Source organism: Ciconia boyciana, chromosome 3 (genome assembly GCF_034638445.1).
Source record: "Ciconia boyciana chromosome 3, ASM3463844v1, whole genome shotgun sequence".
NCBI classification, from domain to species: Eukaryota; Metazoa; Chordata; class Aves; order Ciconiiformes; family Ciconiidae; genus Ciconia; species Ciconia boyciana.
In genome coordinates, this window is record NC_132936.1 from 119,321,071 (window position 1) to 119,336,689 (window position 15,619).

The 15,619-nt window shown below is 41.5% G+C and overlaps 1 protein-coding gene across 15 annotated transcripts in view; it reads left to right on the forward strand.

The window, feature by feature from the left end:
- PLEK (pleckstrin) overlaps positions 1 to 12,503 on the forward strand; it is a 28,233-nt gene extending 15,730 nt beyond the window's left edge. For all 15 annotated transcript variants that reach the window (XM_072857383.1, XM_072857397.1, XM_072857398.1 and 12 more), the window contains 7 exons: positions 818 to 999; positions 2,242 to 2,333; positions 3,069 to 3,253; positions 4,933 to 5,037; positions 6,739 to 6,822; positions 8,000 to 8,069; positions 8,960 to 12,503. In XM_072857383.1, the coding sequence (XP_072713484.1) occupies positions 818 to 999; positions 2,242 to 2,333; positions 3,069 to 3,253; positions 4,933 to 5,037; positions 6,739 to 6,822; positions 8,000 to 8,069; positions 8,960 to 9,099 (858 nt within the window). In that variant the 3' untranslated portion in view covers positions 9,100 to 12,503. The remainder of the gene's footprint in view (positions 1 to 817; positions 1,000 to 2,241; positions 2,334 to 3,068; positions 3,254 to 4,932; positions 5,038 to 6,738; positions 6,823 to 7,999; positions 8,070 to 8,959) is intronic.
- The last annotated feature ends 3,116 nt before the right edge of the window (positions 12,504 to 15,619 follow it).

Here is a 15,619-nt window from a genome sequence, read left to right on the forward strand (position 1 = left end):
GAATTTATGCTAATACAACTATGGAACAAATTACAGTTCCACTTATGGGGAACTTTATTTTAGAGGAAGTGGAAACCCTCTTGCCCGAGTAATTAGATCCAGATTTTCCATCCAAAAGATCACTGGATGAAAACGAGATCAAACAGTGTGAACTTTGTGAGGGTTTTTTTTCAGGTTGGTGTTACTTTTTTCTGCTTAGAACTACCTTTAAAAGATCTTTTCTCATTTTTGGGAAATATAGTCTTTCCATTGTTGCTAGTGTGTTTAGATAGGTAGTCATCATAAGGTGTAGCCAAGGTTTGGATGTATCATCTCCCTACCAAGCCCTTAAAGGTTTGCTAGGCTGCAAATGTGTTCAGCTACTCTCCAACGTGACTGTGACCTTTTCTCCCCTTGTGAATCAGTAGCTGAGCAACATGATGTGGGGTTTTTTCCCTCCTTCAGACCGACCACATCTCTACAAACATTAAGACAAATTTACACCCACTATAAGCCTGCAGGGGCTGGGCACTTCAGCCTTTCAACTGTGTTGAAGTTCCCAGCAAAAGTTAAAATCAGCAGCTATATCAGTGCCACTCACCTTGGGTGTACTGCCAATGTCAGGATTGCTCACAGGGAAATAACAAAAGGAGCCAGTTACCTGCACTGCCTGTTCATGTTTTTCTTCAGAGTTTTTTTTTAATTTAACTGTGGCTCTAAGGCACTTTCCATAGTCCCTTAGGTACAGGTAGGCTGTATGTCATGGTGGTATTAGGTTAATCGTGCCCAACTGGCTACACCAAAGTAACTTTTAAAAAAACATCATTTACCATTCCAGTTTGTCTTCAAGCTCACTGCGGCCAAGCAGCAGGACCACTTTTTTCAAGCTGCCTACCTGGAGGAGAGAGATGCCTGGGTACGGGATATCAAGAAAGCAATTCATTGCATAGATGGAGGTCAAAGGTTTGCCAGAAAATCCACAAGAAAGTCTATCAGACTGCCTGAAACAATCAACCTGAGGTTTGTTCTTATAGCTCTGTTCCCCCAGTTACTTCCATTGCAGACAGCGTGCCAGATGTGTAACCTTGGTCTGGAAGAGCTATGAGCATGTCTGTCCATGCTTCCTCTCTGGTTTCCCTCAGGGTCCTTTCTGCATGACTAACAGTTTCAGAGGGTACAATGTGGCAGAAATGAGCTAGCGATCAGAACTGGGAAGAGCATTTTGAATACATCATCTTTTACCAAAACATGCTTATTTATCAAAGGATTTTGCTGATAAGGAGATTTCTGAGCACACTGCAGTGCAAAAGCAGACCCCAGCCAAAGTGTGATTCTTCCAGGAGAGGCATTTTTATACAATATATAACTTATTGCAAAAATATTTTAAACCTTCTGTTTGCTCTCCAGAGAAACACTGATGTTAGCTTAGTTTTTGGATGGTGAGGGAAGAGTGGTGCCTGCCAGAGTACTTGGAACTGGCAAAGGGAGAAGAAGAGATAAAGGGCACATACAGGAAGCCATCTGTTTGTCAGTACTTTAAAAAATTAAGGACAACTTATTTTTTGCCTCTGAGCAGTAAATACCAAGATACAAATGAGGCTGCAATGCTCCTTACAAGACAGTAAAACTGTGCAGGGCCAAGATCCAACTAAATCTGACTTCACAGGCTTCAGCAGAGGATCACCCTGGCAAACAGGCCAAAGGACTTAGCCTGTGACATTTAATATTTGTCCTTCTTGTCATTCCAGAGCTCCAAGGAATTAGATCTGAGCAAGTGAGAAGTGGGTGGGAGGAAGGAAGTCACACCAGGGTTCACTGTGGTTACTTAGGGCCTCTGAGAGCATGCAGGCTTTGGAGATTTCACAGCGACACGTTTTCTGCTCAGCCAAGGACCTTTGGGGGAACATAGTGCAAAGCAGTGAGCACCAAGGCTGCGGGGCCCTGAGGAGGTGCCTCAGCAGTGGGTGTTCCTCTGTTCACGCTACAGTCACCACAAGTTGTTCCATTCTCAAAATATGGGGGTGTAGTGAGCTGTTTGTGCACTCCCCCCTCTGTTCCTGCAGCTGTGACAGTGATGTAGTAAGGCCTCCAGGCTTTGCAACGTAAATTTTTCAGGAGATTAAACTAAGCCATGCTATAGCTCTGCAGAGCACAATATGCCAGCAAAATCATGAAGACCCCATGAACAACAATGATATTATTGTACGAACTGGCTAAAGCTTTTGATTTGCTAAAAGTTTCTGTGGTTCTTTTTATGCATAGTGCTTTGTACCTCTCAATGAAAGATCCTGAAAAGGGAATAAAGGAGTTGAAACTGGAAAAAGATAAAAAGGTGTTCAATCACTGCTTTACAGGTAAGGAGCTCTTGTCCCTCTTTTCCATACAATAAAGGGAGCACAGGGCTCAGAGTCTAAAGATAGATAAAACAGCTCTAAGCTCTGTAGAGCACAGAAGTTTGAGAAGAAAACGTGGCAGATGTTTTCTTGACCAACACAGGAGGTGCTCAAAGGATAAAACTTGAAAAAGTTATGGCCACGGTAAGCAAGAGAGGAGGAAGAAATTTAACCAGTGCCAGAAAGATTGAAGTAGATCTTTGTAGAAAGTTGCATGAAACACTTAACTCCAGAAGAATTATTCCTTTCTGAATTTTTCATCAACAGTGTCACATTGTAATTCCTGTCCTGCTCCAAGTCAAATCTGTGTATGCTAGAGTTGAAAGTCACCCTGTTTCGACAGCACTGTGTCAGTAACATAGCAGCTTGGAAGACTGCCTTCTCCAGGCTTGGATCTCCTTCGTACTTCCTCAGTCCCTGTCCCTGAGGCTTCCCAGCTCAGCCCTGCATCCCCTCCTAGCTCTTTTCTCCCTCAGGTACAGTGTTCAGTACAGAGTTGTACTGGCCCCTGCCATCAGTCGGATCGGCTGTACCTCACTGGATGACCCAGGCATCTTTCCAGATTAGCACTCTGCATTGTCACTGTCTTTCAGGAAACTGATGAATAGATGGAGTAGGCTTGTTGCCTGTGTATTTTTAGGCTGCTTTGTGTCTGTCTTCTTTTGTGGCTGATATTGTTTGTTCCTTTGTAATCAGGCACCTCTGTGATTGACTGGCTGGTGTCTAGCAACTCCATCCGAAATCGCAAAGAAGGTCTCATGCTTGCCTCTTCCCTCTTGAGTGAAGGCTACCTACAGCCTGCAGGGGATACATCCAAGGCTGCTGCCGAGGGACTGTCAGACACCCCCTTCTTAGATCTCAGCGATGCCTACTATTACTTTGTGAGTGTCGTATTCTGGTTTTTTTATTGTCCCAGACTTGCTGATGCTCTGCTTTTCTCAGGCTTCTTACTGGGTTTCTTAAGTCCTCGAGGAAAGATTCTACAGAAATGGAGAGATCTATGTTAATTGTCTTTCTCTACATGATACTCAGAATGAACTGGCTCACTGTAATATTTGTAAGCAGGACATTTTTTTTCTGGCACCCTTCTAAGTGTGAACTGAGTGCTGAGATCAAGCTGGGTTCTTTTTAACTTAACTTTGTTCCTGCTAATTTCACCAGTGACCAGAACTTAGCCATCAGTTCCCCTGATGATTCAGTGGAAGGGAAGACAGTAATTCATTATCATGCAGCTTCTCAGAGTGCCACAAGCTATAAACCCATTTTTGTGCAGAGCCGTCAAATCTGACTCAGCGCGTGTGCACACACACACACAGACAGAGCTTGCCTGTAAGCAGAGAAGCAAAAGTTTTTAATATCCACCAATAACACCTGGTCCTGTCCTGGGTAGCTTACCCAACCTTTTCAGTTTATTGCTTCATATTCTGTAGATTGATTTGAGAACTTGTAATATCACAATCACAGTCAAATACTGTTTTAAAGATGTTTGGCTTATGAACTTACACTACCAAAAAAAGTATGCCTTCTGTCAAGTAAAATGCTGAAGTATTACAATTCTGTTTATATTTACCACACAGAATCACTCAACTTCAGCAAAATGAATCTCCCATTACTTCATTTGTTTTCCTAGAATGTGTCCCTGGTAGGGAGACTTCAGCTGTGCAGCAATGGAAGCAGAGACACTGCTGGTGAAGGCAGCCTTGTGGCCATCACAGTTCCTGGCTACCTGGGACACTTCTCCTAGCAGCCCATGTGCGCTCTGCTTGCTTTCAGCTTGTTTCTAGTTTGATTCAAAACCAATGTGGTGTGAGGAGACCACAGCAGGTCAATGTCTGACTTGCTATCATACAAATAGCACAGACGTTTACTCTAAGCCATACGAATGGTTACCTACATTTACATAATTTGAACAGTGTAAGGTTTCAGTAAGTAGCATCACAATTTATCTGGTGTGCAATGGATGTGATGCATGGATCCTGAGACAGCCCATGCTCCATGCACACATCACAACATCACAGCCATAGAACATTGCAAATTTAAAAAACTAGGGCCAGTTCTTGTTGTTGGAGAAGACAGCCTAGATGGAGCATTTCTTCTTCCCAAATTCTAGATGGTTGTGATGGATGGAGGAAGAGGAAGGGTCTGTTGGGTGCAGGGATGGCCAGCCTGGAGTGTATTGGCTGTGTGACATTGCTTCATGTGAACTGCTGTCTGTGCATTTAAAAACCTGTGACATCATGGGATTGAGGCAGCCTGTTCATCATGGAGGAAATGTGACACCAAGAATCATGGAGAATGGAGGCACTGACATATGTACAGGTGCTCCAGCTCTCTTCAGATGCCCTGAGATCCATTGGTGTAGTCCTACCTCACACTGAAACGCTTCCATGGTGACTTGGAGAACTCCTCAACTTCACTGGGAGATTTTTCCAGTTAAAGGGTTGATTTTTTGGGTGGCAAAAAACAGGGTGGAGGGAAGCCAAAGAGAAGCCAGATTTGTACATGTACATAAACATGCAGCAGCTGTGTAACTTCTGAATTTTCTCTTGTGGTCATGCAGCCAGACAGTGGGTTTTTCTGCGAGGGAAATTCTAGTGATGATGATGTGGTCCTGAAAGAAGAATTCAGAGGCATAGTAGTCAAACAAGGATGTTTGCTGAAACAGGTAAGTATTGCATGTGTTCCATCCTGTCACTGGGATGATGTTGCATGGATACAAGATTACTCCTTTACACCTAAAAGCCTTAGAGGAGAGAGAAACTAGCCTATGCCATCTCCACACATGACAGGTTTCATCTCTGTCCCTCTTACCTTTGCACAAAGAATGCTTGTTGTAGCATGGCAGCAGGGCTTTGCCCAACGTTGCAAGGTTTATTGCTCTTATTACAAAATAAGACAGTTTATAGTTTTAATTAGGAAAGAGCGCTAAAGCAGGAGATGTGACAAGTCATTGGTACAATGCAGAACTGAACTCAGGTAAAAAGGCTGCCAATCCAGTGTCCCTTTGGACACACAACTGGATTCAGTTGCCAGTTTTCACAGGCTTTTTCAGCGTACCTGAGCAAAGGAGTCCTTTCAGTCACTAACGTTTGATCTCGTGCCATCTGTAAGATGGACAATAACTGTATACCTTCCTTTCCAGCAAAACTTTAAGCAATACGGTGAATGTCACGGTAAGATCCTTACTTTCTGAGGCCTTTGCAAACAGATATTAGTGAACTGAAGGCAAGACCGGGATTCTTCAATGAATAGAATAGTTCAATTGGAAGGGACCTACAGTGATCATCTAGTCCAACTGCCTGGCCACTTCAGGGCTGACCAAAGGTTAAAGCATATTATTAAGGGCATTGTCCAAATGCCTCTTAAACACTGACAGACATTAGGCATTGACCACCTCTCTAGGAAGCCTATTCCAGTGTTTGACTGCTCTCTCTGTAAAGAAATGCTTCCTAATATCAAGTCTGAACTTCCACTGTTAAAATATCCCTTGGGAGCCTAAGAACTTTTTGGTGATGCTCACTTGTATTTCTCTTGCTCAATCAGATTACTCAAAAGCAATGGAAGAAATTAGATATGCATCTTTCTGCTAGCTTTTACCCTGTCACATTCACCTCTGCCTAGTTAGTAAGAGCTTCCTTGCAAACAGCGTAGTTAATTGAGAAACCAATATTTTGAAATGCTGAGAGGAAGTGATTCATGACAGTCTTCTACCAGTGTTAGTCTGGATTTGGTCACCCTCAGTGAGTTGTGGATCATTGCTTGGAAGTGTCGCTGCTTCTGCTGAGAATGCCTGTTTCCAAGACTGAAATGATGGGTGGGGAAAATCTAGATCTGCTAAAAGCAATGAGGCATCTACATCCATATCGGAAGGTGGTCTTATTTCTGCTTTAGCGTCTCAGCCACAAACCCTCTCCAGGGTGCTTGAGCCAGATAAAACTTTTTTGTTGTTGTTGTCTTTGCAGGGAGAAAAGAACCTTCAGCTCATTCTTGCCAATAGTTCAAGGTACCTTCCTGCAAGACATTTCACAGACATGTTTTCTGGCAAGCATTTAAGCCCAGTTCTCACAGACCTCATGTGAATGTCATAGCTACCAGACTACGAGACGTGTTTAGGGGAATCTCCTGTGTTGAAGCTGTTCTACTTTGTACAAAAAATAAAAAGAGAAACCAGTGTGACAGCCCAGTTGTTGTGCAAAACAGTGGGATGCAGAAAGGCTAGGTTCAAGTCCTACTCCAGTGAATATTTCCTGTCCAAAGGATTCAGCTTTTTCCCCTTTTGTATTTGCCTGTTCTCCCACATGTGGGTTAGCTGACTGTGCTTGCAGGCAAAGCAGTTCACGACATGCCTGTTTTTGAATTTTCCTAGGGACATCGGAGGAAGAACTGGAAAGTGAGGAAGTTTGTTTTAAGAGATGACCCTGCATATCTTCACTACTATGATCCTGCTGGAGTAAGAGACATTTGCTTTATTTCCCTGTTTGTTTTAAAGCCAACGCCTTGTAGAAATATCTGAATGGAGTTTTTGCATGGGAATGTGTGATAGGGCAGACCAAGCAGGACAGAGGGCCTCGCCCCCCTCTGGAAAAACAGAGTGAAGGACGGTTTCTGGGGCTGCCAAGTCAGGGTGGCAAGTGCCACCCAGAACTGGGAACAGGTAACACTGAACTGTGCTCTCACCTCTTATCTGTGATTAATTAGAATTAATGGGTGCTCTCACTTGATTAAAATGAACTAGGTCATAAGTGCAAATGAACACAATACAGTCATTTTGCAGTTTATAATTGAGGTATTTTCTGTGTTAGGCTGAGACATGGCGTTCCATTTCTTGTGTAATTCTAACGGGCCAAACCCTGCCCTAAGAAAGGAAGGAGCATTGCCACGGGCAAAACCTGCCCCCCAAAAGCTGGCATTCAGGTAGATTCAGTCCACAGGTTTTATTTCATCCTGCATTGCTGCAGGAGCAGTGCCGTTGTGGGTTACAGGTGCTTTATGCTGTGCCTGTCCCCCCTGGCAGACGCAGCCTAGACACACTGGAGAATCAGTACTGAGGAGTTTCTGACCTCCCTGTTCCCAGCTTGCCTTTCCCACTCCTGGCATCCCCTTCCAAAGGGCTGAGGTGTGTCAGCTTATAGGGACTGCTTCTTTGAAACTTACGCCAACAAAAATGCACCCGCTCTTCACCCACTCTTTGACTATCACAGTCCTGAAGTGCACAAGAGGCTAAATTTTAAATAAGGGTATAGCTGCTCCTGCTGCTTGGTAAGAATACTTCTAAGATCGTATCTTTTTCTAACTAATATTTTTTTTCTATTCACTGTGACATCAAAAGAAAAGTTCTAGTTGGCACAAGGCTTATATTCTTCTTGTACCTTTGTTCAGGACATGCTGAATACTCTGCAGATCCTGAATTCCAAATCCCAAAAGAGATTTCCTGTTTATTTGCAGGTCTTCCCCCTACCACACCCCCTACCCTCCATGTCACACACAGACTGAGGATCCCCTGGTTTCCCAGGTGACATACTAAGTCAGCAAATGTTTTTGTTTCCATTCTGGAGTTGTAGCCAGGTATTAACATGTGAACAGTTTCAGAAGTGTTGCATTTCATTTTGATTTCATGTCCTCACCAGGGAGAAGAACCACTAGGAGCAATTCACTTGAGAGGCTGTGTGGTGACAGCAGTGGAAGATATGCCAGACTGTAAGGAACCATATTGAATGAGCTGTGTAATAAGTTTTTGGTACATTCTTTCAGTCTGCCTGAAATCACAGGTGGTTTTTACTCAAAAGCAATCTATGTGCAATGATTCAGTAATTCTGCTAGTAACTAGCCTCTCTATTGCTGTCTTAATTACTGGAGAAGGATACCATGGTAAAAGTAGCAACAGGGAATCTTGTGTTTTGTCAGTTGTTTAGAGAAGACTTGTCAAAAGGATGACACCATCCCTATGTTAGGATAACTGGCCTTAGACAAAGTAAGCTCAGTTTGCTCTTTGTAGTTGATAAATTTGGGATGGAAGCTTTGTGTTAGAAATGGTTGTGCCAACAAATTATTACTGTTCGCATTCTGTTCCTTCCAAAACTAGAAGTTGTGGGAACAGCAATGGTTAAGCATTGCTGCAAAGAACAAGAAACACTCATTCCATGCATTCTCCTCTCCGCAGGAGAGGCAGACGATCATACCCACCAAAAAAGTCTGTTGGCATCTCAGCACCTGTGGAGGCTGTGCTGGCAGATATGAAAAGAACTGGAGGTTCTGGATGTGACATGAACTTAAATGTCTTTTTTTTTTTAGCTGGGAAGGCATGGGAAGGTTTGGGAAATATGACCTGTCTGTAGGATTACACATCCTTCCATGATTGGAGATCCATTAACCAGAGTCTCCTGAAAGTGAAATGTGCAGAATTCATGGGTTGTTTCTCCAAGAGAGAGACCTATCTCATAGACCCAATCTTGCAATCTGTTTGCGAAGGCCTGATCAGGCACAGCTGTAGAAAGGAAGGAAATCTCCTTACAGTGTGTAAAGGAAGAAACATTGTAAATACAAGAGTTTATTCTCTCATAGCTGACTTCCTTATTTCTTCCCTGTAGCTAAGAAGTATGATGTTGACAACATCCTCTTTGAAATCATCACAGCAAATGAAATCCACTATTACTTGCAAGCAGCCTCATCCGCAGAGCGTACAGAGTGGATCAAAGCAATTCAGGCAGTTGCTAGGACTGGAAAATGAAGATGATCTGCCAGCAAGAAGACAAACAACTGAAATTAGGAACAGGAATTTTAGCATTTCACTGAGAGAAAGCAGTATCATCCAGAAAGGCATCCTAAGGCTTCTGGGTTGGGGGTGAGGGTGGGTAGCAAGTTTCAATTCTGTAACTAACAAACAAGCTAACATTTTTCAAACTAACAAACTAACATTTTTCCACTTGTGTTATGGGAATATTTTACTAAATTATAGCATAGAACATGCCATATTAGTGTGTGCTGCTTAGAGTAATCAATCTGCCTTGGGAAGGTTGTACCTTATACCTTTCCCTGCTGCCAGAGCTGGTAGTGAGAATTTCACCATTAACAGGGGACAGAGTCATGTCACTGACTGTAAGTGAGGAACTCAACTAGGCACCTACCATTCAGCCTGTGTTGTGTTTCAGTATCTTCAGATATTTCAAAGTCCTCCGAAGACAAACTTTACATTTTCTTCTTTACCAGATCTTTTTACCGCTTGTTCACCTATACAAGTAATGCCATAGATTTAAAGAACAAAATCAACTCACTTGGAAACCTGTTCCACTCCTTTATAATCCTTCAGTGTTAAGGAAGGGAAGAATGCAGACAACTATGGAACACCATGTGGAAAGCAAGTACAACTCAATGACAGCGGTATGAGGAAAAGCCTCTTCCCACAGTATTTAAAACACAAAGCAATCTCAGTTCAACCTCTTTATCACCTGATTTTGACCTTTGCTAAATTTCTCCAAAGGAATCTGCTCTAGAACCATTGTTTCCCTTCATTTAGGTCTCCGAAGCATTTGCTAGGATGTCATGTACTGCTGATTTGACCTGTATTTGAATTAAGAATCTTACAGGAGATGGGAAAAGATCCATGGGTTACTTGCTTGAACTACTCATTGAAGTGGTTTTGTTTAGGTTTTTCTTTTTCTTTTTTAACCTCCAGCAACATACTCAGTCCTTGGTTCTGTGCCTTACTAATATAAGAGAAATGTTATGCTTGCTGTAAATGAAATAAACATTATTATTTGACAAGGTCAGTTTACCTGATCAATCCTTATATTTCAGTCCTTATATTTTTGTCTGACTGTATGTATCAAACTTCTAAGTCTTAAACTTGAAGCAGGAGTTGAAAGTCAAGTTAATGTCAGATCCTGCATGTAGACTGTTCCTGATCCAGCCTGATGTTTCTGAGTGCAAGTAAACTTCAAAACTTTTAAAACTCTGTTCATGGATCTAATAAGGTACCTTATCCTTAAGAATTCTTATTCAGATCTCTTCAGTCTAAAAATAAATCTGGAGCTAAAGGTTCTCTTCAATTCTGCTTAATTATACCTGTATCTGAGCTAATGAGCCTGAAGGTCTTTCGCCTTTGTATTGCTTATCACAAAGAAAGCACAGCCTTGCAGGGGCAGCAGGCTGGCAGATACTGCATCGTCATGCCCATTCAAGACATCTAGAGGAAATCGGTTTCTGGCAGGCCTTTCCTGTATCTCACGCAAGCTGACAGGATCACTGAAGCCTGGTCTGTCATTCTGAGGAAGGGAAGACTTAGGGCAAAAAGATACTGTTTGCTCAGCCTGCTTTCTTGATAATTGCTTTGTGGTTGCTGCTTATTTTTGCTTTCAGAGCTCACTAACTCAAAAATATCCTATTGCACAGGAAAACAGAGAAAAAACCCACACGACCAAACAACAGAAACTTGCCTAGCTTAGCAAAGGAGGGATGCAGCTGCCAATTTTTAATAAAACTAAAAAGTTTTACCAGTCTTTGACCTTGTCATTTTTCCCTGTGCCCAGTCAAGGGTACAGCTGCCCATGAACAGTATTTTCTCTGGTAGATGATGTTAGTCAGTGTATTTGTGGAAGAGCTCTGATGTTTGTACCAGACTATACCAATGGGGTCTCTAACCTCATAAGTAATTCTTCTGAAGATAGATCACAAGGGTTTGTAGGTGTCTCTGCTTCTTGGTGAAAACGGAAAGATTGGAACTGTATGTCTGATGCCACCCTACCTACATTTCCTGCTATAAATGCTTTCATTTGCCTGACAGTGGTACTGGGAGTGACTCCAAACTGTTCTTCCTTTTAGTCAGGTTCTCACACATTTCTTGACATCAATAAGTGGCTCTACATTCCAGGGTGAATGTGCTCTAGTCCCTTTTCAGACAAGGCCTGACAAGAAAAACAATACATTTCACAGACCTTTCTGATAAGCTCTTCACAAGGGACGAATTGGGGACCAGGGTTATTTATGGGGCTAGTTTTCAAAGACATTTGGTTTCCTAACTCATGGCAGTGCTTTTGAAAATCAAAGTAGGTACCTGAATGCCACCTGCAGTCTGACCTTAGGAGTTGTGCATGAGATGATGACAATTGTCACAACCCTTGAACTGAGTCACGAAAGTCACTAAGGAGAGAGCTACTGGAGTTAAGACAAGGTGGCGAAGACTACTGTAATAGATATGTATATGAGAAAAAAAAAGAAGGTTAGTTTTACATCACTACAATTTCTAGAGATACTAAATAGATCTTGTCCAAGGGAATTCAGTATTAAAAAGCAACTACAAGTCTATCACAGATTATGAGGCCAGCCTAGTTACTCAGGAGGCATGGAAGGGAAGAGGCATGTATCCTGAATACTAGCACAAGAGAAGAGAGAGCAGGCCTAGTACAAGGAAGTACTAATGGGAAGAGGAAAAATAGCAGAGCAGACCTTCACGTGCTGTGCTTCCTCCGTTTTCACCCTCTTAACTATTTAAATCACAGTTCTGTGCACTCAGCAATTACTACATCAACATCAGTTCCTTTTTTACTTATGAATTAGTCTTTTTTCATAGACTAAAGGACAGCAAATAAACCATTGTGGATAAGGACTATATTTATAATCTTCAATTACTGTAAGACTTTTAGATATAAGGTATAATCTACTATAAAGATCCTCTTAGGTTCGTGTTTGACTTGCCACATCTTAATGCTGCGCAGTTTTCCCTCCCCTGGAATGCTGACTGTGTGCTTACTACAGTCAGGTTTTCAGGAACGTTTATTAACCATGCACTCATAAAAACACCCATGTCGACACAGAGCTCCTTCTTCCATGGTTTAAAAGAAAACAGGACAAAGCAAACCATGCACACATACACTGAAAAAATGACATCTATGAGGGCTGCAGCTGCCGAACAAGCTTTCAGCCACAGGTGTCACTTCTTCCTATAATCCAATAAACACTGCATATGGAGGTCGTTCTGTCTTAACGTGTCTCTAGCAGTGGCTTCCAAGAGCTGCTTACTTTCCCTGCACTGCAGCTTTCTTCTGAAGGGTAAGGTTAGTATAATTTTGTTGCTAAATGTAGTTATTTTGGTGCTGTTCTTTGCAGTGTGCTATCTTTGCTTTTTATTTGAAAGAATAAAACAGAAAGTGTTAAAGGTCTACTGAAAATGTGTTTTTATTAATAGAACAGTTTATTGAGGAATCTTTAATCAAAGTTTGTTCATAAAGAGGAAAAAACTAGTTAAGGCCTCTCAGGTATGATCTAGTATGTACTGTCAAATTTCTCTTTTAGACAAAGTTTTTATTTGCATTTGTTCTTGTAACATTGCAGGTAATTCTTCAATGTAATAATCCTGCTTCTGTCTTTTGTCTTAGAGTTCACTTTATTACAAATGGTAAACACCAATTACTTCTTTTTTTTTTCCTAATTTGTTCTCAAATACTTCAGAAGTTATTTTAAGTTTAAACAATTTGCTTCATGGGGCTCTGGATAAGCACTTTTTATTGTTTGTAATGTATTTCCATTTGCTCTGAGTTCAGGCTTGGGTAGCAGCAAAACTAAGAATCCTGAAAACTTCCCTTATCCTTTTTGGTGAGGACTAGAAACATTTTAGTAGGGTGGGGTTGGGGGGGGGAGTTGTTTTTTTTGTTGTTGTTTTTTCAGTTTGTACCTTTTAAAACTGTAGGAGACTATGGGAGGAACTTTAAAAGGCAAAATGAGTAGATAACAGTCCCGTGCTGGTTGTTGGTAGTTGGTTTTTCTGTGGGTGCCTTCAGTTTGTGCTTTGAAAAGTGCACGTATTTTCACTTGTAAACTGTGGTCTTCTCATTGATGTATAGAGATTTTACCGTGCTCAGTGTGAACTTCTTCGTGCAGTAGAAGACTTGAAGGTGGGCTTCAAATTTCTGTCTCCTGTTTGGGTTTCCTGCTGGCTAACAGGGGGATGTGTGCTCTAGTCTTTTCTGCTCACCAGCCACCTTTCTTGGAGGAGTTTTTGGGTTTGATAGTTTTGGCAGCCTGAGAAAACTGCATGTGCCGTGCAATACATAGTGCCAAGTTCTTTAGCCTGCCTACTTGCATAATTTTTAAGTAAATATATTATGTTGAGTTTGTCCTAAAGTAAATAAAAGTGGAATATATGTGGTCTTATAAGTTACTAATATGCCATAATGTGCAAGAGGTTCTTTTCTGAAGCTAGGATAAAATAAAATGCAAGGCTGTTCACACAGCCTCTGCTTTGAAGGATTGCTTCCAGATTATACAGTTAAGTAATTGCATAGTTATATTATTTAGCCTGTAAGATGAGCAGTTCTCAGTGTATAAAGTGTCAGATGTTTGCCCTTTAACATCAGGACACAGGATGGAAATCTTAGTCTTGCTTCTTCTGATGAATGTTGACAGTGAGTAAGGGGTCTTTCTCTTGCTTTATAACCCTTTCTCCACTACCCAGGAGCAGGGTTCCTGAGTATTTATCTCATATCTTTCTGTGTTACTTGTGTGACACTAAGGAACACAAAGACGGCTTAAAAAGCAAATGGTTGAGGTAGGATCAGTGTTCTGACTGGTGAAGCGCTGGTGCCCTTCCAGGTGGCTTTGCCTGCCCACCGCCTGTGGCGCGGCTGCTCAAGGGAGCCTCGTTGCAATGTGGAACCTTTGCAGGGCTTCCACCTGGCTTCGGCAGTCGCTGGACTGGAGACTGTCTTTTGCCAGCTCTGTGGAAGTAGCTTCAGTATGAGAATGAGGCTTGGTCCTGGCCGATCTGCAAAATGAATGTGGCAGGGAGCTGCCATCTGTATCTGAGTTGTTTTTGTTGTGTGGGATGATGATATAATTGAAGTCTGAATCTGATGCATGAAGAATAATTTGAATGTGGTTACTTCATCACCTTTTGAAGGTATTTTTGGAACTGCTTTACCTTTTTAAAATCACAGGTTGGTGATCTGCAAGCCAAGCAAACAAAAAACACCCTTGAAGAATCTCTGACTGAAAGCAAGGTTCTTCTTTTGTTGTTACTTGTGAGACTTCTTGAAATAGAGCTTCTCATTTGGCTTCAAAATAAGATTATTCCCCCCCCCCGGATTAGAACATAGGACTTCCTGCTTTGCATTTAGAACCAAAACTGTGGCTTTCCACAGTTAATTTTTTTCCTTTCAGTTTGGTTGAAGGGAGAGTAAAACTGTGTATGAAAGCTGAGGAAAATGCAGCTTTTCATACCTCATTGGACTTCCATTGTAAGTGTAACAGGGCATAGTAAAACTCTTCACCTTCCCTGCATAGACTCTGCCTTTAAGATGGCAACACATAACACATTTCTTTCTCTTTCTCCATCCCATTAAAAGATTACTGAGAACGAGGGAGGAAACGAATTGAAGGCAAATGCTGATGAAACTGATGCATTTTTGACTCCAACAGTTGAAAGGGAGGGAAATTATGTTAGTAATTTTTTTAAATTTGCCTTCAGTATGTCTTTCACCAAAATCTTGAATATTAATAAAGCAGAGTGATCAAGGGAGAGGAGGAGGAAGAAGTGGGGATTGACTAATTTAATAAAAAAAAAAATCTAAAAAATCCAAAACTAGACACCCTAATCTTCCCTGTCCTCAAACTCATATATTAAAAGGACATTGAGAACTTTCTTCTTAGAGTATTGCCATTAAGCCCCTTTCTCTTTATCAAATATTCTACAACAAGCTATGGCAGACTGATGGAGTATCAGTTATATAAATCAAGGTATAATCAGTCTTTTCATGTACCTGCTTCCACATCATAAGGAAAAGTCTGAAAATCCTTAAGCACCCAAGTATATAAAAAGAAAAACAAGAAACTATCTTTCTTGTCCTTCATTGCTTCTGCTATGCGTGTATGTAGGTGTCCTGCTTTTGAAGGCTTAAGTTGCTGTGTGTTTCCCTAGTATGTGATAGTGAAAATAGAGTAACAAAATCAACACGCATGTGTGAGATACTTTTGAATAATAGGAAGAGTTGCTTATATCAGACTTTCAACGCTCCTATGCAGGTTTCTGATTAATAAAAGGAAGTATTTCATTATTCTGGCACATAAGTGGTAAAATAAGGTTGGGGTTTTTTTTTTAACTTAATATTTTTACTTAAAGGAAGGCTTTTTTCCCAAGTTACATCTTCAGTTTCCCTTTTCTCCTCTCCCTCCCCACCCCACCTCTTTCTTCTTAAAGCTATTTTGACCTAAACTTTATAATCTAAAAAGAAAGCTTGTGGCTCTGCTTTTTAGGCCTC